Source organism: Misgurnus anguillicaudatus, chromosome 20 (genome assembly GCF_027580225.2).
Source record: "Misgurnus anguillicaudatus chromosome 20, ASM2758022v2, whole genome shotgun sequence".
Lineage (NCBI taxonomy): Eukaryota > Metazoa > Chordata > Actinopteri > Cypriniformes > Cobitidae > Misgurnus > Misgurnus anguillicaudatus.
Genome location: NC_073356.2, coordinates 12,808,842 through 12,832,044, shown reverse-complemented (window position 1 = coordinate 12,832,044; position 23,203 = coordinate 12,808,842). Strand labels below are relative to the sequence as shown.

General features: G+C 38.4%; 3 protein-coding genes across 7 annotated transcripts in view; 1 reads left to right on the top strand and 2 right to left on the bottom strand.

Moving 5' to 3' along the window:
• The window catches only part of polr1h (RNA polymerase I subunit H), a 44,922-nt gene that overhangs the window by 470 nt on the left and 21,249 nt on the right, over window positions 1–23,203 (bottom strand). Inside the window, exons 1-3 of one of the 3 annotated variants that reach the window (XM_055219108.2) lie at window positions 481–621; window positions 240–359; window positions 54–157 (exon numbers count right to left, since the gene is read on the bottom strand). In XM_055219108.2, coding sequence (XP_055075083.1) covers window positions 54–157; window positions 240–357 — 222 coding nt within the window. In that variant the 5' untranslated portion in view covers window positions 358–359; window positions 481–621. Of the gene's footprint in view, window positions 1–53; window positions 158–239; window positions 360–456; window positions 622–23,203 lie in introns of those variants that run through there. The other 2 variants (XM_073858122.1, XM_055219107.2) reach the window with 2 other exon arrangements.
• The window catches only part of gtf2h4 (general transcription factor IIH, polypeptide 4), a 57,123-nt gene that overhangs the window by 12,673 nt on the left and 21,247 nt on the right, over window positions 1–23,203 (bottom strand). The gene's annotated exons all lie outside the window — the stretch shown is intronic.
• Window positions 151–23,050, top strand: ddx39b (DEAD (Asp-Glu-Ala-Asp) box polypeptide 39B). Of its 3 annotated transcripts, none has more exons than XM_055219099.2 (11): window positions 151–167; window positions 1,156–1,388; window positions 1,487–1,614; window positions 1,700–1,792; window positions 4,382–4,565; window positions 7,110–7,228; window positions 19,535–19,666; window positions 21,059–21,168; window positions 21,246–21,390; window positions 22,168–22,315; window positions 22,475–23,050. In XM_055219099.2, coding segments are annotated over exons 1-11 (1,311 nt in total). In that variant the 5' UTR covers window positions 151–165; the 3' UTR covers window positions 22,492–23,050. The 3 variants fall into 3 exon arrangements, with proteins under 3 accessions (XP_055075074.1, XP_055075075.1, XP_055075076.1); XM_055219100.2 differs by lacking the exon at window positions 151–167 and adding an exon at window positions 555–692; XM_055219101.2 differs by lacking the exon at window positions 151–167 and adding an exon at window positions 727–747.

Genomic DNA, 23,203 nt, shown 5'->3' with positions numbered 1-23,203 from the left:
TACGTTTACATTAGTTACATTCTTTGTATAAGATTGTGTTTTAAAGAACTTACCACAGGTCCCTTCAGTTCTGCATCCTCTTCACTCTCTACAGTGCTGGAGCTCTGATCCAAAGGATTAAACGTCACTGATGACTTAATGACTTGACCTAAGAATTCTGCGTAAATGTATGTACTTAATGAGCAAGTTTTAATACAGTGTTATTGCAAAAACATCAACATAGACTCAACAGCTCTCACCTCGTACTGGGATATTGAAAGAACAGCGAGGACAAGTAATAGCATCTTGCAAACCAGGGACTGGAAGAATGTTTCCACACTCAGGACAAAAGTTGAGATCACCTCTAAAACATGACATTACTGGAAAACATGGCATTTAATATTAACATCAAAAACACACAACGCTTAAACAACATTAAGACACGTGTTTAATGACGGCCATTTAACCACAAATTACCGCTAAGTCTCTAAAACCACTTACTTAGAAAAATCACACAGTAAATCTCCTAAGATTATAAACAGACAAGCATTGTCGATTTCTTAAAAACACACGAAGTTTTTTCGCAAGGCAGTTAATCGAGTCTCACGCGGTCCTTCACGAAACACGCGAGTTGGTCGCGGGCCGATGACGTCGCCAGCAACTATCCAGCAGGTGCAGTGAAATTTAGCAACTGCTTCATACAGTGTATTGAGGTAACCGCGATCATTTCATTCGAGAAAAATGTACAAATCCATACGGCAGATAATGGTATATTATATCGTCTGTCAGAAAACACACGTAGATTAGTTTTAGACTAAATATTTTGCTCTAGAGTTAAATGCATAGACACATGTGTTATATCTTCTGATAAACTTCAGCGACCTGACTTTTTAAGTACATGCATAATAATTTACATTAAACACCAGCTTTAAATAAATGTCCGTTTGTAGCTACTTTAACTCTGGATAATGTGTTTTTCGTTTTAAGTTAATTTATTGATCTTCATGCGTTGTATCTCTACGTTGTTATATCTTACAATTAATACATATGTAGTAACAGAATATTATAAGGCAGGAAATTTAATCCCTTCGTTTTTATTGAATCATTTTTTTAATTTTCATTGTGAAACAATGGTGTTTGTTTTCTAAATAAAATAGTAATATTATTATACTGCAGGATGACTGAAAACGACGTTGACAGCGAGCTTCTCGACTACGAGGAAGATGAGGTGGATGCGGGTGGTGTTGGTGACGCGGGGTTAGGACACAACGAAGGCATCATATCCATCAGGAAGGAGGGGGTCAAGGGGTCATACGTGTCCATCCACTCTTCGGGATTTAGAGATTTCCTTTTAAAACCAGAGCTCCTGAGAGCCATAGTGGACTGTGGCTTTGAACATCCATCAGAGGGTAAGCAATTCCAAACAAGCACCTAAACCGTATGGATTTATGTCTACATATAATGGTCCTTCATCTCAGGAATATTATTATTTATCTTTTCCTTTCAGTTCAGCACGAATGCATTCCGCAGGCGATATTGGGAATGGATGTATTATGTCAGGCCAAGTCTGGAATGGGTAAGACGGCTGTCTTTGTGTTGGCCACCCTTCAGCAGCTGGAGCCAGTGACTGGTCAGGTAATAGATTTTGAAGAGATTAAGAAAGATAACATAATGAAAGTGACTGTTTTAAGTGGAACGACTATTGATTCCCTTTTCCCAGGTGTCGGTGTTGGTGATGTGCCATACCAGAGAGTTGGCGTTCCAGATCAGCAAAGAGTATGAGCGATTCTCCAAATACATGCCCAATGTCAAGGTATTACTGCATTCTTTCTGTGATGAGTAAATGAACAACACTTGAATGGCCCTGGCTGGATTTACACTGCAGATCTTGATGCCCAATTCCGATTTGTTGACTGTATCTTTTAAAATCATCTTTTAAAAGCGACTCGTATCCGATATCAGCATTTACACTAAACGCTTGGCAAAACAATTTAAGGTAGACAAAGTGACCTGAACCACAGAGGAAGTAAAATGTTGCGATAATGGACACAGACAAAATGATTATACAAGATTATAGAGCTTTATTTCTGTAACAAGACATAAAACTTCAACATTACTCCACTAAGTGGAGCCAACGTGCCAAAGATGCGTTGCTAAGAAAAGTCATATGATTGGGGATGGTGTTCACCTGAGTTGACGTCATTTGCCAGCGCATTTTGAATGACGCATTGCACGTCTTGATATGGAAAAAATCTGATATATTCACTTACATTGCGGAAATCAATCGGATATGTATGTGTCGATTTATTTCTGGAAAATTATTTGCGGAAATAAATCAGATACATAAATGCACGGATCCGATTCATATGCAATTTATTTTCACTTACGAATGAAGCCTGAAACCGATCTGAGAGTATCGGAATCTATGCGTTTTTTCCTGCTTGCACGTCCCTGGGTCATATCCAATCTATGCCGTAGCGTCAAATTTTCAGTGACGCACGACACGTCTTGAAATGGGAATATCTGATTTGTCCGCTTACATATGTGGAAGTAAATCAGATATGAATCGGATACATGCATTCATGTAAATATAGGCCTGAGAATATCGGAATCTATATGCTTTTTTCCTGCTTACACTTCTGTGGGTCATATCCGATCTAGGCCACATGATAGAAAAAATTGGAATTGAGTCACTTCAAACATGCAGTGTAAATGTGGCCCAGTCTGTAAAAACCCAGCCAAAATCATTGTTGGTGATTTGCAGTTTTCTACATAAAATCCTCCAACATAATGTAAAGAATATCTAACTTTGATATCTTTAATATTGACTGAGTAAAGGCCGGGATACACTGCACGTTTTTTGGCTGTGCCAAACGAAAGATTGCCATCGTGGCTCTTAATATGTCCTATGTCGTACAGTGTGAGAGGTTCAGAGGCAGCCGTTTTCCCAGTCTTGTGACCAAAGATACTATGATAGTTTTCTGACAGTGTCAGAAATTCAACATGATCAACGGCACGTGAGTTTGCTGCTATGACCTGCGTACCGGTATTTGTTTACTAGTAAAGCATACTGACAACGTTGCGCTAATGTGTGACGCAACCATCACAGCCTAGTACGAATCAATAGGTGTCATCATCGTACAGTCAACATGCATGTCGTACCCAAGTTTATACGCTTCAATGTCGCACAGTGTGATAAAGTAATGATCTTATAGGATGCCAAAAATCCTGCAGTGTATCCCAGGCAAGGGAGACTCCACTTTAAAAAAAGAAATAGGCTCATTTTCCAGCTCCCCTAGAGTTAAACATTTGATTTTTACCATTTTGGAATCCATTCAGCTGATTTCCGGGTCTAGCGGTACCACTTTTAGCATAGCTTAGCATAATCTATTGAATCTGATTAGACCGTTAGCATCATGCTAAAACATAACTAAAGAGTTTCGATATTTTTCCCATTTAAAACTTGACTCTTCTGTAGTTACATTGTGTACTAAGACAGACGGAAAATTAAAAGTTGCGATTTTCTAGGCAGATATGGCTAGGAACTATACTCTCAAACTGGCGTAATAATCAAGGACTTTGCTGACGTAACATAGCTGCAGGAGAAGCAATGATATTACAAAGTGCCTAAAAATAGTCCCCTTGGTTAACTCTCAATAGCAGGGGACTACTGTGTACTAATATCATTTTAAATAGGAAAAATATCAAAACTCTTTGGTTATTTTTGAGCGTGATGCTAATGGTCTAGTCAGATTCAATGGATTATACTAAGCTATGCTAAAAGTGGTACCGCCAGACCCAGAGATCAGCTGAATGGATTACAAAACAGTAAAAAATCAAATGTTTAACTCTAGGGGAGCTGGAAAATTAGCGCACTTTCAAAAAAAGTGGATTGTCCCTTTAAGACCATGTCAAAGACTGAAATTAAAGTGAAATCAAACTTGCTCCTAATCTCATCATTAGATTATAAGACTTGGATTTCACAGACAGGGTCATGTTCAGTAACTCTCTTTGGTGATGAGCCACCAGCCTCCCCCCAATCTGTGACCACGAATCCTTAAAAAAAAAAAGATGCCCAACACAATATATGTGTGCTTACCATCATAGTGTGCCTGCTACGCCCATATTGCTGGTACAGATGGTAACACCAGGTGTACTGTAAATAGGACCCACAGGGTCAAGATTGACCTTCAGTCAAGTTTGTGAATCTCTGCAAAAAAAGAAGGCAGCTGGGGGGCTGACTTTGTGATTTTAAAGAATGCACACCAAACTTTTGAACTCTCACAGTGGGACTTGTGTCATTTGCAGATTTTGCATATGGAGATATGACCAGCTGTGGGATTTTTATAATCGGCAAAAACGTGTTTACGTTTGGTTTGTTCGTGCCGCTTCTCTCCCCCAGGTGGCGGTGTTTTTTGGTGGTTTGCCCATAAAGAAGGATGAGGAGGTGTTGAAGAGAGAGAGCCCTCACGTGGTGGTGGGCACTCCTGGTCGTATTTTAGCTCTGTCTCGCAACAAGACTCTCAACATGCGTCACATCAAGCATTTCATACTGGACGAGTGTGACAAGATGCTGGAGCAACTTGGTGAGTGACTTGATGCTTATTTACAGCTTCACATAGCCAGACTTGAGGTCTGTTAGACCGAAAGAGACGGTCTGATTGACATGTAAAGCAACCAACCACATATTACTTTGTTTTTATGTGTTTTTATAAATGCCGGTGTCATGAGCAATTCGGTCCCCCTGGCAAATCAGTCTCCCCTAGGACCCCGATTGGTACCTAGCACTAATTCCTGTTCAAAAATGTGTCATTGCGATATTTCGTCTGCATTAGCGGTCTAAGCAAGTTAATTACGTTGTACAAAATAGAAGCATACAAATTGTTTTAAATAAAAGTTAATAATATAATAAACTAATATTCATGTTGCAGACACTTTTGTGTCATCATCTGCTTTACAAAAACAATACTTTTATTTTTGTAAATTATTAACATACGAAATGTATTTTTTTAATAGTAAAAGTGTAGTAATCATGGCTTATAAATGATAATTTTAATGTGTGATTCAGCTATATAGTAATCATATTTTGTATAAGTAATTTATTAACTTTACAAAGTACAAAAGTGGAAAGGGTACAGTATAATAATCTAAATAATGAAAGGACACAAGCAATGTGTAGATCTCCCACCTATAGCCGCATTTATATACTACTATAAAACATATCATAAAACACATCAATTGTAATTTTAACAACGTTCTAACTACATAAATCATAACGCGATTTTGTAGGAATTGTAATAAGGCGCTAAGAAAACTAACCATGAGGGGTTTTTTCAGTAAATGGAATCACGAGGGGGTCCTAAGGGGGCAGAATTGCCAGGGGGGACCGAATTGCTGATGACACCGGTATACACTCACCTAAAGGACTATTAGGAACACCTTTTAAATTTCGTATTAATGCAATTATATCAACAACCAATCACATGGCAGTTGCTTCAATGCATTTAGGGGTGTGGTCCTCCTGGTCAAGACAATCTCCTGAACTCCAAACTGAATGTCAGAATGGGAAATAAAGGTGATTTAAAGCAACACTATGTATTTTTTTTACCTTTAAATAATGTTATTTCAGTGATAGAACAACTTTTAACTGGACAAATTGTACTGTTGCTGCAACCTGACCAGCCTCCTAGCTGCTACAAGCACACTCTGAAAGTGGCGGTGGAGGGTAGAGCACACAGCCCCGCCCCTCCCCCTGCCTGCAGAAGAGTGTCTGATACCAGGCACTGTTGCGCTTTTCAACCACATGGGGGAGCTGTAAGTCATTTTTACATGGAAACTACATAGTGTCGCTTTAAGCAATTTTGAGCGTGACATGGTTGTTGGCGCCAGACGGTCTGAGTATTTCACAATCTGCTCAGTTACTGGGATTTTCACGCACAACCATTTTTTAGGGGTTACAAAGAATGGTGTGAAAAGGAAAAACATCCAGTATGTGGCAGTCCTGTGGGCGAAAATGCCTTGTTGATGCTAGAGGTCAGAGGAGAATGAGCCGACTGATTCAAGCTGATAGAAGAGCAACTTTGACTAAAATAACCTCTCGTTACAACCGAGGTATGCAGCAAAGCATTTGTGAAGCCACAACACACACAACCTTGAGGCGGATGGGCTACTGCAGAAGATCCCACCGGGTACCACTCATTTCCACTACAAATAGGAAAAAGAGGCTACAATTTGCACAAGCTTACTAAAATTGGACAGTTGAAGACTGAAAAAATGTTGCCTGGTCTGATGAGTCTCGATTTCTGTTGAGACATTCAGATGGTAGAGTCAGAATTTGGCATAAACAGAATGAGAACATGGATCCATCATGCCTTGTTACCACTGTGCAGGCTGGTGGTGGTGGTGTAATGGTGTGGCGGATGCTTTCTTGGCACACTTTAGGCCCCTTAGTGCCAATTGGGCATTGTTTAAAAGCCACGGCCTACCTGAGCATTGTTTCTGACCATGTCCATCCCTTTATGACCACCATGTACTCATCCTCTGATCGCTACTTCCAGCAGGATAATGCACCATGTCACAAAGCTCGAATCATTTCAAACTGGTTTCTTGAACATGACAATGAGTTCACTGTACTAAAATGGCCCCAACAGTCACCAGATCTCAACCCAATAGAGTATCTTTGGGATGTGGTGGTACGAGAGCTTCGTGCCCTGGATGTGCATCCCACAAATCTTCAGTAACTGCAAGATGCTATTTTATCAATATGGGCCAACATTTCTAAAGAAGGCTTTCAGCACCTTGTTGAATCAATGCCACGTAGAATTAAGGCAGTTCTGAAGGCGAAAGGGGCTCAAACACAGTATTAATATGGTGTTCCTAATAATCCTTTAGGTGACTGTATCTGAAATTGATCACACAGTATTATTTCTATATGAAATATTTGAAAAATGCACAATTGCATGAAAATGCTCACGCTGTGACTTATCGATCACACACATAATTTGAATTCTGGTCTGCTACATTTGCATGCATATAAATGGAAGTCAATGGAACGGAAAGTGAAATTTGCTTGAAGATGAGGTCATCAAATCATGTTTTTAATCTCAAATGCATTTCTTTTCTTCGCACAGACATGCGGCGCGACGTCCAGGAAATCTTTCGCATGACACCTCACGAGAAGCAGGTCATGATGTTCAGTGCGACTCTAAGCAAAGAGATCCGCCCCGTCTGCAGAAAGTTCATGCAAGATGTAATTACGCCTCTCCTAATACTACCATGTCAACAGCTCCCTTCCTTCACAAGACCACTTCATACACACCTGACAGGGCGGTTCAGGAGCTGGAGCCCCTTACGGCCTCCCTGAGAGATCGTAACACCAAACAAAGACTGTTAACTAATAGAGCCACAGCGAAAAAGATGCTAAACCCTTAATCCCTGCCTCCGCCGGCGGTGCTGTGTTGGCATTTGGCACACGGTCGCCCCTCGGGTTGTGGCCAACAGATAATGCGCAATTTAAACAGGTCCTTTGACAGCCTTTACTAGAGACATTAAGAGTCCATTTAGTGTAGTTAAACAGGATAAGAAGATATATTTGAGGGAAGGCCGTAGTGAATATGGTGCATCTCTTAAAATCGTTCATGATAATACAGACATTTAAAATCTAACAGAGCTAGCACATGGGAGCTATAAACAAAACCCCATCAGGCCTCTTATTTAAACGCCTCGGCCAAGATAAATAGCTTTAGTTATTGCTGGAGGTTTGTCCTCAAAAGACCCTTCATTAAGAGGAGAAGCACTCGATGGGGTAGTTTTCTGAGCCAAATGTCAGAGTCTTTAAAAAACAAAAACCTATCAGACCAACAAAGCAATCTAAATGTACAGTACTAGCATTTAAAGCAACACAGTTCGACAAAGCAGAAAACAATAATATCTCCATTCAGAGGGAAAAGCATTAAGTTAAACACTCGGCAGTAATAATCAATTAAAGTGTACTAATGTGTCTCGAAGCAGCTCTTCATCAATCCAGCTGACCACAAGAAAATGCATTGGCCTGTAACTAAGTTCATCTTAAGGCAATAAAACCGTCCCGAAGCAGAGGAGAAAGAATGCGCGGGTGTGAGGAGAAAGAAAATAAGGGAGGATTAAGCTGCGGAAGACTGGAGCGAGAGGGATGAGATGATGAAGAAACTTAGATGAGATAGGAAAGATGCGCGGGTGAAGGTGAAGATGTTCAGGTTTTTGAAAGTTTCTGAAGAACCGTTAGGTGACTCGTGACTTGAAAAGATAAACTCTTATTTCCTTCTGGATGACTCATAAGGGAAAATTCATAAGGGGCGTTTCGGTTTGGGGGCATGTCCCTGTTTATTATTCATAAGCAATGCTCCAACTATACCATAATATGCATGCATATTAGCTCTGAAACCACACAGGGAGATTATTGGGATTGGTGCTTATTTGTAAAAGTTTAAATAATGCAGATTAACACGCAACTTCACAATCCACTGATTTGAGGTCAGCTTCACTGTCACACTGAAGACAATATAGTTAAGCTTTAAGGCCTCAGTATACTTCAGGATAAAATCATTTTCGTTCTTTACTATGCAAAATAAACTTAAAGGGTTAGTTCATTGCAAAATAAATTTTTTTTATCTTTAATCTCTTGTCGTTCTAAACCACCAGGTCCTTCGATTGTCTTCGGAGCACATTTTTGGATGTTTTTTGATGAAAACCGGGAGGCTTGTGACTGTCCCGCGGACTGCAGTTTGATTTTCACAAGGAAGCCAGGGAAAAGAATGAAAGACATCGCCAGAATGTCAGGTCCATCAGTGGTTCAATAATAATATTATAAAGCCACGAGAAAACTTGTATGCGCAAAAAAAACAACGATTTTTTTCAACAATTTGTTCTGATCCTTGGTCCCTCAGTGCACGTTCACGAGCAGACTACGGCGCATGCTGCTGACGTCACCTTTTGACGTGAGAACAAATTGTTGAATAAAATCGTTTGTTTTGTTTTGTTTTTTGCGCGCAAAAGTTTTCTCGTCGCTTCATAATATTATTATTGAATGACTGATGGAACATGGAACTTTTTGCCAAAGTCTTTGGTTGTTTTCTGGGCTTGATTGTGGGGGTCGGATTGTAGTCTGTGGGACGGTCGCGAGCCCTTCGGTTTTCATCGGGAATGTCTAGGGGTGTGTTCTGAAGACAATTGAAGGACTTCAAGGTTTAGAACAACACAGGGACAACCAATTGATAAAAAAAAAATATTTTGTGGTGAACTAACCCTTTAAAAGCAAAGGTATGATGTTTTTCAATAGAGGCAGGGTTTAGAGGTGCGTATACATATGAAGAGTTTGGTTCCAAAACGCAATAAATCCATTTTGTCAAATTTTGGTAAAAACTTGTTTTTTTTATACCAAGAAAGTGGCATGATGAAAACCACTATTTTCTGTTACAAACTTTCACATAGCATCTTTTTAGGTTTGTAAGGGGAACAAATATGGCCCCATCCATCCGTTTGGCCCAACGACGGTAACCAAACATCATGGCAGAAGATCATTGCGCGTTCAGTCTTTTCCGGCGTTTACCAATGACGTTTTAACGTTACGCAACTTAGGTAGCTTTATCTGACTCCAAGAAGATAAAGACATATTGTAATATGAATCAAATTGATATAAATGTAGAATTTGGATAAATGTTTGATCATTCTATTTACTCATGTTTACATTGGACTCATTCATTCGATTGCCAATGTCATATCAGTCCACACCGGCCGTTGTGTGGGTACTGAACACAAACTCGACCGTACTAGAGGTTGTAGCTAAAGCAATTTAACAAAGTCAATTTCTTGTTAAAAGGTCCCCATATAGCTCTCAAAAATCGCCAATTAAATATAAGACATAAGACCATAAATCAGAGGTTCGATCTAGCTCCTTCTAGACGCCTATAGTCAAATCATAGAACTATATAACAACATGATTATGAAGAAGTAATTAGAGTTACCAAGTGCGATTACAAAACAACTTAGTTAAGGTTAAATAATTAATCTGACCATACAATAACTAGAGGTTATGGCTAAAGCAATTTAACGATACCGTTTCATGTTTACGAGCTCTCATTAAATAGTATCCATATAGCCCCCACAGTCGCTTACAACACTTAAAAGAACTATCACTCCGATAGTCCATGCGACTGCCCACCAACATAGTTAAGAGGCAGAATCTAATTAACATGAATTAACCCCGATCAAAGATTTGTGGTAACAAAGGATATCGTAGTACTTTATAGTAATTTAGAAGAGTCAATAATACAGAGCAAATTAGAATGAATGCAAATGTAACAATTTATTAACCAGGTAGGAAAAACATAATTCAAAGCCAATTAATATATCCAATTCAAATACAAAACAATAAAGCGAAAAACCATTGCATACCTGGTAAGGAGATGAAGATCTGGTTACAGATTCCTCAAAATAAAATAAAAAGAAACATGATGCTGTATCAAAGCTACAGCATCATGGGGGTGCATTTCTAGATATTGAAAGTCCCGCCTAAGTCTTCTACACATCTCCTTAAATAACCAGAGAACAAAGCATATAGGAGTTTGGTATTGATTGGTTGTTGTAAAATCAGGGGTGTAGCCTAATATACATACAGTGGGTGATTGGTCAACATGTCTAAGTTAGGAGTTGTCTCCCAACATTAGGTTAAGTTTACTTATTTATTGTCACAGATTAACATTGAATCCTGTTGTCATATTAACAAACCCAAATGTACCACTTGCATTAAAACACTTCATATAACACCAAACAAAACCAGTTTCACATTCTTTGTACATGTAGAATGTATTGCTTTTATAAAACATGAGGAGAGGGGGACAAGAAAGTGTGGTCGGGTGTGACTCTGTCCCACACCAGGGGGTAACTGTCTTGGGGGGTAGATGTGAATTCTTTGAGGAAGGTTTCGGGGTAGATGTGAATTCTTTGTGAAGGGTTTCAGATGATAATTCAACAAGGAATTAGGAAGCGGTTTCCTGTGGATTCAGCCATTTGTTGCTGGCTTCAGGAAATACCTTTTGTCAGGGTTTGGCACCACCATTCAACTCTTACAGCTCCGCCCATTTTGATCAAGTCGGAGAGACATAACAGTCCCGATGAGATCAACATACATCTCGGTGGTGTCCAATCCCTGTAGTGTTCGTAGTGTTCAAGTTCAGTGTGTCAACCAAGGCCTGTGTGCTTCGTTCGATGAATGTCCCATTCTTTCACGGAAACCACCTGTTCTTAGACGTTCTGTCTCTTTGAAGAAAGTTGTCACCTCTGAACGGTGAATTCAGACGTCGTCGGGTGGGGGTATTGACATCGACAATACATCACTGTGTGAAACACCTGCACACCTTAAGGACCATTCATTGATTGAACACTGACCAATATCATTAGGCTTGGTAACACTATAACATGATAGTTAGGGCAAACCATGAATAAAATAAAATAAAACATTACACATGATAACTTGATGTGAAAATGGGCAAGTGGTACGATAGGGTCGAATACCTCTGATCTATAAAATTACCATCATTCTTTCCCACTGTTGTACTTGGAGTTTAGCTGAATTCAAAGGTACTTGGTCTCTGATTATTGAAGGAGAGGATGCAAAAGATCAGGTTAAAGCAATAAAAACATCACATTGAGGTATGCATATTATAAAAATAAAACCCAGAAAATGAAATGTTAAAATAACCTTGAGGTATGCATGTTACAGATTGTATGAAAATAAAACCAAGAAAGTGTTAAAATAACCTTCAATTATGCATATTATAGATTGTATGGAAACAAAACCCAGAAATTGTTAAAATGATCTTCAGGTATGCATATTATAGATTGTATAAAAATAAAACCCAGAAAATGTAAAAATAACCTTCGGGTATTAACATTCAGGTATGCATGTATTTGGTCATGTGAAAATAAAAGAAAATAAAAACCAGAAAGTGTTAAATAACATTCAGGTATGCATGTAAAAAAAAAATAACAGAACATGTTAAAGTAAAATTTGGTAATGCATCTCATAGGGTGTATCAATAAACGTGATAGTAAAATATTGCTACAATAGATTTAGGTATGGGCATGGTAGCCCATATATAATAATAATACTAATAATAATAATAACAATAATAATAGGCACATAATTGTGTAATCGTTCCATACACACATCTATAATGAATGTTTCGAGGGAATTCTGAATTCTCTTAATATAAGCACCTTGTAGGCCTAAGATTATCTTAAGAATATGTTCAGGACATGTTGAGTCCATGAGCACAATTGAAGATTCAGAATCTCATGTTAGATTTCTATGTGTGCAGGTATGTGCCTATGTGTATATGTATGTGTATATGTATGTGCTTGTGTGTATAGGCATGTTTATGAGTATGTGTAGTCCATAGACTTGAAGATTTAGAATCTCAGATTTCAATGTGTTTGCATGTATAAGTAGGTGTACGAGTGTAGAGATATGTGAATACTTATATAGGTGTGTATGTGATATGTTGGCTAAGTCACATTTGATATTAGGAGTTGAGATGTAAATGGTTTGATTGATTCTTGAAAATTGTTTGTGCTGTTGTTTAGTGATAAATTGAGGATCAGGGCGCCAACTGGTCCTCACTTATGACAACAACAGTAAGATTATTGATTTGAGATTAAGACAGTAAGTTTGTTATTGCAATTAAAAACATAATTATCAAAGTGTGACTTTGCCATGTAAGTTTCTTATGAGTGTTGTAGTTTTGCTAATATGGGTGCGAATGATATCACTTTAGCATATGTGTTAGATTAGATGGCTCTGTTGGTGTAACAGGAGAATGTTGGTTTTAAGTGTAGTGTTCAGTTTGGAATATGTTGTGTGGTGCGTGGTGATAAACATGATAGTTTTAAATGTCTTACATACAGAGCAAATCAAATGTCAAAAAAAAATAATAGTATTAAACTTAGAAAATTGCTCTTTATCAAGATTTCAGTAGACATTAAACTGATCAAACTTCTGAAAAGAAAACCCAAAACAGATGCTTAAATTCAAACAGTTTGAAATAATGACTAATTCTTGGTAAGTGAGTGTTTGCTATGCGATTTAATTTAACTGAGGCTATGTGTGAATACCATGCTGCAACAAAGGTGAGGAGGATAAATTGTGATGCAAATTTAGTCCTGTTGTTAAAACAGGGAGCCAGTTCGATATTATCGGTATGAGGTTGTAATCTGGCTCAATAAGTCTTCCAACACCAGTGTTTTTAGTTAGGAAACATGGTAAAAGTGCTACTGGATCCTGTTGTGAGGTAAAACATTTTCATTAATGCAATTAACACATTGTAGCCACATGGCATTTTTGTGCTCCTCTTTAGGGTCTGACTGCAGCTATACAAGGAATAGCAGAGTTTACCACATAGGAGACAAATCCTTCAACATAGAAACACATACAAAACAAACAACTAGAATGTGTTCTATAGAAATATCAATGCCTTAAGATCAATTACAAATCAGAAAATGTAAACGGATCACTGCAATGAGAATGTTAAACACATGCTAACTGGCTGTTAAGCCACACAAGCATGTGCCCAATCTGTATTGGATTAAAAATGGGTTAGTGATTTCCAGTTAAATGGGTTTGGTTTACTATCACAAGTGTCATGTAATATTTAAGTGTTAAAACATGGCAACATGTGACAGCACATTCCGCCCTTTTGACACTGCATAGTGGACCAATTCTGTGGGTTTGGCCTGTGCAAGTTATTCCATAGTACATTTAATGCACCACATTTTACCATCTGAGGCCTGTTTGGCCATTATAATATAATGTATATTGCAACTTGATCACAATATAGATTATATTACATTAAAATAGTATAAATTAAAAATACTTTCATTACTGATCTCTTTTAAGGAACACCAGGCTGGTGTTTGTAATTTGCAAGATGTTACTGTATCAATGTATTTGAATGTGAAAAGGTGTCAGCCCTGGACAGACTGGTGTGAGGCACAGACGTTTATTGGTTCATGCTAATGTATTCCTACAACAGTTTCAAGACTAAGAATTGTGTGGCCTTTCACATCCCTATAAAGCTGTATAAAACTGTCTTTAAACAATATTCACAGACTCATAGGGAAAGACTAAGCCAAGAACTTTTAACAGTCCTGGTGTTTATCAAGTTCTTAAAGAACACTGAGATTGATTAATAGAAGGAAAAATATGGTTACAGACAATGTCTCTCTTAAAAAAATGTTCTCTCTTGGGAACAATGGATAGCCCGTTATCTGAGTGGGGGGTAAGCCCTTTCATCTCAGTTGGGTGTCTCACAGTGAGAGATAAGACCATTTGTGTTGGCCTGGGACAACATTATATTTTCCTGCAACAATTTTAGGTTTTGCTTAATTGTATCTCATCAATGGAGAAATACTACATTGAATTAGAAGTTTGTAATTGTAATATGACTTACTGATTCCATTCTATCCTCATTCAATCCAGAGTGATCTTTTAGAAGACTCACTCACAACAAGCAATCTTTACTAGTTTTAAATCATCTCCCTACTTGCTTAATGTCCACCATTCAGTTACATTTCTCTATGCGTTGGGGATTTTTAAATCCAACAACGCTGCCTTCAATCATTCATACATTTCCTTCATTCTCCAGCTTGATTACAATATTACCTTAACTCATCAAATATAGATTGTACACTGGTGTTTGCAGCATTTAAAAACCTTACTATCTGTGTGCTTCTCACATTTCAATTGTCCAAGTCCTCCTTTCACATGCAAACACATTCATTGCATTGTAGTTTAAATCATCCAACATCATTTTTCAATTGTTAAAAGTTATTTTGGCACTCTTTCCAGGTTGTGCATTTACTGTCACAACATAAACAATTGTGTAGAATTTGGTGATTTAAATTTAGATTCTAGATGTTTTCCTTGTTTGAGGATCAGAGCAAATTTTGGATGATTTAACTCCAATTTAAGACAATCTTTTGTTTTCCGTAGGCATGTTAACAAAAGATCTTAACAGTGCAAAGCAATTCATTCTTCATTTAACATCACACAGCATTTCCTAATAATGTGGTTTCATTTCATTCTTAAAGGCCCCACCGGATTTGATTTCCAGTCTAACATTAGGTATATTAACAACCTATTTCATAAATGTGGGATGTTTAAAACATTCCCTTAAACATTTTTAAAAGGCAAAGAAAAGATTGACTTACCACATCAGCTGAAGAAATAGAAGAAGATCAAACCTTTAGCTCCATGAAAAGACTCTTATTCTCCAGGGATCGAATCAGTCGTACTTTGTACATTTTGATAAGATTTTCTCACTGGTTGAATATAACGTCGGGGTCACCACTTGTAAGGGGAACAAATATGGCCCCATCCATCCGTTTGGCCCAACGACGGTAACCAAACATCATGGCAGAAGATCATTGCGCGTTCAGTCTTTTCCGGCGTTTACCAATGACGTTTTAACGTTACGCAACTTAGGTAGCTTTATCTGACTCCAAGAAGATAAAGACATATTGTAATATGAATCAAATTGATATAAATGTAGAATTTGGATAAATGTTTGATCATTCTATTTACTCATGTTTACATTGGACTCATTCATTCGATTGCCAATGTCATATCAGTCCACACCGGCCGTTGTGTGGGTACTGAACACAAACTCGACCGTACTAGAGGTTGTAGCTAAAGCAATTTAACAAAGTCAATTTCTTGTTAAAAGGTCCCCATATAGCTCTCAAAAATCGCCAATTAAATATAAGACATAAGACCATAAATCAGAGGTTCGATCTAGCTCCTTCTAGACGCCTATAGTCAAATCATAGAACTATATAACAACATGATTATGAAGAAGTAATTAGAGTTACCAAGTGCGATTACAAAACAACTTAGTTAAGGTTAAATAATTAATCTGACCATACAATAACTAGAGGTTATGGCTAAAGCAATTTAACGATACCGTTTCATGTTTACGAGCTCTCATTAAATAGTATCCATATAGCCCCCACAGTCGCTTACAACACTTAAAAGAACTATCACTCCGATAGTCCATGCGACTGCCCACCAACATAGTTAAGAGGCAGAATCTAATTAACATGAATTAACCCCGATCAAAGATTTGTGGTAACAAAGGATTATCGTAGTACTTTATAGTAATTTAGAAGAGTCAATAATACAGAGCAAATTAGAATGAATGCAAATGTAACAATTTATTAACCAGGTAGGAAAAACATAATTCAAAGCCAATTAATATATCCAATTCAAATACAAAACAATAAAGCGAAAAACCATTGCATACCTGGTAAGGAGATGAAGATCTGGTTACAGATTCCTCAAAATAAAATAAAAAGAAACATGATGCTGTATCAAAGATACAGCATCATGGGGGTGCATTTCTAGATATTGAAAGTCCCGCCTAAGTCTTCTACACATCTCCTTAAATAACCAGAGAACAAAGCATATAGGAGTTTGGTATTGATTGGTGGTTGTAAAATCAGGGGTGTAGCCTAATATACATACAGTGGGTGATTGGTCAACATGTCTAAGTTAGGAGTTGTCTCCCAACATTAGGTTAAGTTTACTTATTTATTGTCACAGATTAACATTGAATCCTGTTGTCATATTAACAAACCCAAATGTACCACTTGCATTAAAACACTTCATATAACACCAAACAAAACCAGTTTCACATTCTTTGTACATGTAGAATGTATTGCTTTTATAAAACATGAGGAGAGGGGGACAAGAAAGTGTGGTCGGGTGTGACTCTGTCCAACACCAGGGGGTAACTGTCTTGAGGGGTAGATGTGAATTCTTTGAGGAAGGTTTCGGGGTAGATGTGAATTCTTTGTGAAGGGTTTCAGATGATAATTCAACAAGGAATTAGGAAGCGGTTTCCTGTGGATTCAGCCATTTGTTGCTGGCTTCAGGAAATACCTTTTGTCAGGGTTTGGCACCACCATTCAACTCTTACAGGTTATAATAACATTAAAAATTCAAATCCATAACTTGATTTTCAAAGATTTATTATAAAAACAAATTATTTTTTCCACAAAATGCAATAAAATAAAAAATAATAATAAAAGTTTTTTTTCAAAATGCTTTAAATTTATTGAATCAATGTATAAATGTGCATTCATCTTTGCCATGTTATATTCATTTAGTTGACTAGTTGTACACACTAATAAAAAAAACATTAATGGCATTAATCAAAACACTTACTTTGTCATATTAATAACACTGTCATTGCTGCTGTTATACTTGACGTCGTCGCTTAACATTTTTTACAGCGATCGGCTGTAAAATGTTTTGGTCCTGATTGATTGATATTGACTTTTAGTAAAATAATGTAAAGTTTTTCATAAGATCTGCTGGGGTCAATGTGTTAGCATGACAGAAGCTTGATGCTGTCGGCCCGGGCAAACAAGCACCCGTCTCCCGAGTGTCTCTTGCGTAAATTATTAGAATTTGATGGCTTACATTTCTTTCCCGTCACAGAAAACCACCACAGATTTATCAATGCTGTTAAAGTATTATTTTGTTTTTGTTTGTTTGTTGATCATGAAGTACAAAGTAGATGAGGAAAACTAGGATTCCGTGTACTCAACGCGCCACCATTGTTTGTTTACAATGCGTGGAATGGTGCGCTGTAATATGTGGGGCGGATTTATTGCATTCTGTAGAAAAGGAGGAGTGGCGTATATTGCGTTTTGGGAAAAAAGGGAGAAAAGATGACAGAATAACACGGCGGATATTGTATTTTGCGTAAAATTAAGAATTTACTGTAAAATACTGACCTGATTTAATACTGATTTGGCAGTAACAAATTTTTTTAAAATGGCGTTTATCGTGTTTTGGAACCAAACTCTTTCTATACACCTAGTCCTTCAGCTTGACACTCGGGTGTATTCATATTGCTCGTATCTTGATGTTTTGGATACTGTCTGTTTTCATGAAACTGAAAAAGTTTTCAAAGAAGGTGGAACATCAAAAGCATTGCATAACCTACTTATTAGGGCTGTAACGATAAATCGCGTGTCCCTCTATAATCGCGATTCTGAATCGCAAGGCTGCGATTATGTGTTTCATGCGCAGCTTGTGCGTGTACTATGGCGTTTTGGTCAGTAAGAAGTCCTTATCAATCTAAAATCATTATGAGTCGGAGTCGTTTATAACGTGCATTTGAAAAAGCAACACTCGTTAAACAAAATCATTCAAAATATTCTTTATTATCATGAAAATACCTGAAACAATTTGAAGAACGGCTATATAAATATTCTTATAGACATTTTCTGTGGCACAAACGAGAGCGCCCTCTGGCTTTTGGGTGTGCTGGGATTTCACCGTAATTCATTAAAATTCATTAATTGAGAAAACGCGCATTTGCACGATTAATTGTTATGCTGCGTTTACACCAGCCGCGGTAGAGATGTCAAGTTTTTTCAATGTTAAGTCAATGTGAAGACGCGGTGTTGCGCATCTGGAGGTCTCGCGGCACAAATGAGCCGTTTAGTGCTGCGCGGTAGATGCGATTCCGCCTCATTCGCGCGACTAGTTCAAGCAAATGCCACAATTGAGCGTTGCCGCGGCAAACGCGCGAGTTGAAAAATGTGAACTTTGGCGGAAAAACGCGCCGCGTTAACCAATTAGGAGCTTGCTCTGGTAGTGACGTGATTACAGAAAGCGAGCGCAGAAGCCCCTCCCATGACATGAATTTCCGTGTGAATGTCTCGATGACTAGAATTTCACGCGCGAGTGAACTCAAACTGTTCAAGCGACAAACAAGGCGCGGTAGTCGCGATTTTGACGCCTCAAACGCGGCTGTTGTGAATCCACGGTTACAGCCCTGCTACTTATTATGCAATGGCCTTAGACCAATGGTTGATTACCAGTCAGGGCGTACTTTTCCATAAAGTTTGCTTCGAGCTACTGAAAGATTGAATTTTGGCTTCGTTTTTGTTCAAAATGATTTTGCTTGAAGTATATTGGTGAGAAACCAGCTCAGCTGCTGGTAATACATGTCAAGAAGAATAGCACAGATGTGATTTTGGCTGATATTGGTAGTTAAACACAGTACAGGCTGGCATTTATCAACATTTCTGAGGGCGAAAGTCTATTTGTGTCCCCATTGGCATTAGATGGGACGGGATGGGAGGGTTAATCTAACTTCATCCCTTTTCTTCCCTGCTCCTGCTGTTTTATCACTCTCTTCTTTCTTACGTCATGTTCTCCTTTTCACTGTCATCTCCCTCCCTATCGCTATCCTTGTCTAAAATCTTTATACCTCTTTTGTCCCGTTTCCTTCATGCGTTGGTGTTTTTGCTCTCCTGGGCATGGTAACACCTACCCCACCCATCTTACACTGTCATAAATGCCACTTCTTCTTTTAACATGCTTGTACGTTATTAACTGCACCTCCTACATTCTGTCAACTTTCCTGTTTGTGTCTTCACAAACTCTTTATCCCCCACAACTACACCCCGCTCCTCACCAACCACCTCCTTCCACTGGTTGTCCTAGCCGATGGAAATTTTTGTGGACGACGAGACCAAGCTGACGCTTCACGGCCTCCAGCAATACTACGTCAAGCTGAAGGACAACGAGAAGAACAGGAAACTCTTCGATCTACTGGATGTTTTGGAGTTCAACCAGGTATCTCCACATGTAAACATACAAAAACTATTTCTGATCCTGTCTGTGAAATCCAGGATAAAGTCTCATAATCGAATTAAGGGTTATTGCACTCATTAAGTGCGTTTACGTGCACAAAATGAGCGTATAACTATCAAAACTCTGCTTATTATAAAAATCTGTTTTCATGCGCCATACCAGCAAGACCGCATATGTTGTGTTTTGGTGCTGATATCACCAGCAAGACCATGAATTTTCAAAAACCACCTCAAGCAAGCATAAAAACTTTATTGCGAATTAGGGATTTTTATAAAAAATTTGGCGTTTCCATCACTAGTTTTTATGCGATACTTAAAAAGAAATATCTCGCATAAACAGAGGCCCTGTCCCAAATGGCACACTTCATGCTGACTTTTTTTTTTGTCTTGTGGCATTAAATTGCGCATGGTTGCTTATTGTACAAGTCCTTAGGGTGTCCCATTTATCATTTTTACGCTTCGAAGTGTGCTCATCACTGCTGCAGGCTTTGCGCACTTTACCAACCCAGAAGTCCTTGCGAAAGACCAATCAGATAATGGAAGGGAGGAGTTCACACTGACGGACAACTTCTCTTCGTATTTCCGGCGTGATGCTCGAGTCTGTCCCAAAATAAGACTCTGGTGCCGCCACGTGGATTCACATCAAGGGTCCCTAAAGTCTGCACTCTATGATGTCATCAAAGTGTGGACTCTGAGGAGGACCACAAGTCCGGAGTTTGGCATTTGGGACAGGGCAAATCTCGAGCGTCATGCCGGAAATAGGAGGAGAGGTTGCTCGTCAGTGTGAACTCCTCCCAACCGTCGTTTGATTGCTCTTTGGCAGGGACTTCTGGGTTGGTGAAGTGCGAAAAGCCTGCTGTAGTGCGGGGTTCACTGAAGAGCGCATCACGGGGGAGCTGATGAGAACATATTAAAGTGTAAAAATGACAGAACGGACACTCTACGGACTCGTAGGCTAAGTGAGCACGAACAATTTAAGACCACGAGACGAAAGTCCACATGAAGTACACCATTTGGGACAGAGCCACAGAAGATGTGTTATCGACTTCATGTGGCGTCACAAGAACCGACAGGCGCATGATATCAAAATACCACAAGATTGATTCGGAAGTCTTGGGGTATTTTGATGTCATCTACATGTCGGTCTGCGCAGCGCCGTATGAAGTCCAACACACCTGTCGGCATGGTTTTTGAGTGACTTACGCAAGACAACAAAATGACGTTTTAGTCACATAACATTGGTTGATGAAAACGTTGCAATGCTTTTTTTGGCGACATTTATGAAATTGCGCTAAAGTTTTGCGCAATTCTTTAACGTAAACGCAGCTATTGTAAACATTGTAAGGCACAGTGTAACAAATGTAAAGTATTGCAGGTGGTGATCTTCGTGAAGTCCGTGCAGCGTTGCATTGCTCTGGCTCAGTTGCTGGTGGAGCAGAATTTCCCTGCCATTGCTATTCACAGAGCAATGCCTCAAGATGAAAGGTAAAATACACACAGTATACTTCACTTTTGCTGTATGATATTTGGCCTTTTTAATTGAGAATCTGTTGTTATTCCAGACTAGCTCGATATCAGCAATTTAAGGATTTCCAAAGACGGATCCTGGTCGCTACAAACCTGTTCGGCCGAGGTATGGACATCGAAAGAGTCAACATTGCCTTTAACTACGACATGCCTGAAGATTCAGACACATACCTACACAGGGTAAGTTCAGGTCATTTTACAGCATTTCAGTGTCAGCAAAATCAGTTTTTTATAGACGTTTCAGCAGTAACAACATAAACAAGTGGCTTTCGTGGTCATCACTTAACTTCCGGTAAACTCCGCGAAGAATAAATAACAACAAAGTCCTTTTAAAGTAGTTTATTTATATAACAAGCAAAATAACCAACACATAGATTACATAGGAACCCAAAATATTTGTTATTTTCGACAAGGTATTTGTTTAAGAGTTCAGATTCAGCAATTAGTCAGACCATTAAACAAACAGAAACGGGAAGTAAAGTTTGGACCAGAAGCTTATTGCGTTGCCGCAGGTGCGCCCAATGAAACGGTCTATAGACGGTTACACCCCTGTCCCGAAGTTAACTTCCGTTCTGTGCTTATTTATCGGTCTGGCTAGCGGCTAAAATTACCTCTGGAACAAAAACCTTGTCTAAAATAAAAAAAAATTCAGTTTCCTAAAGACAAGGGAGAGCGAGGAAAGACCACCGCTGTGTGAAGAGAGGTTTGACAGCCAAACATTGTATAAATAAATTTTACAGTAACGTTACCTCAGTGTAGTTTTGATACGCTTTAGCTATGATTTAAACTAAGGTAATTTACTGGCTATTTATTTTGCTTGATATCAGAAATAAACTATTCTACAGGGACTCCTGCTATACTTCCACAAAGGAATCGCTAAAGTTAAGTTTGGGTCACAAAAGTCATTTGTTTATGGCATTGAAACCTCCACCTGAAAATCTTTTCCTGTTTCTTAAGGTGGCGAGAGCTGGCAGGTTTGGAACGAAAGGCCTGGCCATCACCTTTGTGTCAGATGAGACCGACGCTCGGACTTTGAATGACGTCCAGGACAGGTTTGAGGTGAACATCAGTGAACTTCCAGATGAGATTGACATCTCGTCATATAGTAAGTGACAGTTTGGTCTTCAGAGGCTAGTTTTGCATTTAAAAGGAATAAAAAATGAATTGATCATGTCGCTAGGTTATCTTTTTCTTTTGTTTTAAATGTATCTTTTATGTTGCATAGAACAAATGTGTTGATGTATTGTGTATCTGTTCCTCCTAGTTGAACAAACACGATAAAATGCTGGAGAACACAAAAGACGGCATCCTCCGGAAGGAACTGCATGGCATTGTAGCGTTTTATAGCAAGTGAGAGTTTGTTTCATGTAGACTGTTAAGATGTTAGTGAATACGTCAAATAATAAGCGACTCGTAATGCAGTGTTATACTATATAGTGATGGGTTTCCTAATGCCTCCTCAGTAGTTTTGTTTTTGCACTTGTAGAATAATTATTATTTTGAATGTTTTTATATTTTCCTCCAAAAAGTAATAATTTCCTGTTCACCTTGTTTTTGCTATTTAAATATTTGTTGTAAATAAAGAGGCATATTTTTCGTTCGGTGTTGTGAGGGGAGGAGCTTGTGGATTGTAGTGAAACACACATTTGACTGCATTGACGTAAAGCTGTTTGAACGTTTACAAATTTAGTAGCTGTATATGACGAATGTTTGTTACCGGTGAAGTAGGTATCAACACGAAATGTATTCAGTGTTTGTTCAGTTGCCAGAACCGTGGCCACTTTGTTTAAACTACTCAACGCTTGTTAAACCAAATAAAATATGTTTGTTTAATTTACAAGCAGTTGTTAGTAATGCTTTATATATTTCAGTGTTTTCTATTGGTTTTTAAAACTTTTGATTTTTATCTGTACCCTCTAAATTAAATTGGACCCTTCACTGCAAAAAATGCTATCTGTTTTCAGTAAAAAATTTCCAAAAAAATCTTAAATTA

Coding starts and splice junctions, on each gene's coding strand:
- ddx39b (XM_055219099.2), top strand. Junction 7,229..19,534: donor GCAGAAAGTTCATGCAAGAT/GTAATTACGCCT, acceptor TGGTTGTCCTAG/CCGATGGAAATTTTTGTGGA. Junction 21,391..22,167: donor CAGACACATACCTACACAGG/GTAAGTTCAGGT, acceptor CTGTTTCTTAAG/GTGGCGAGAGCTGGCAGGTT.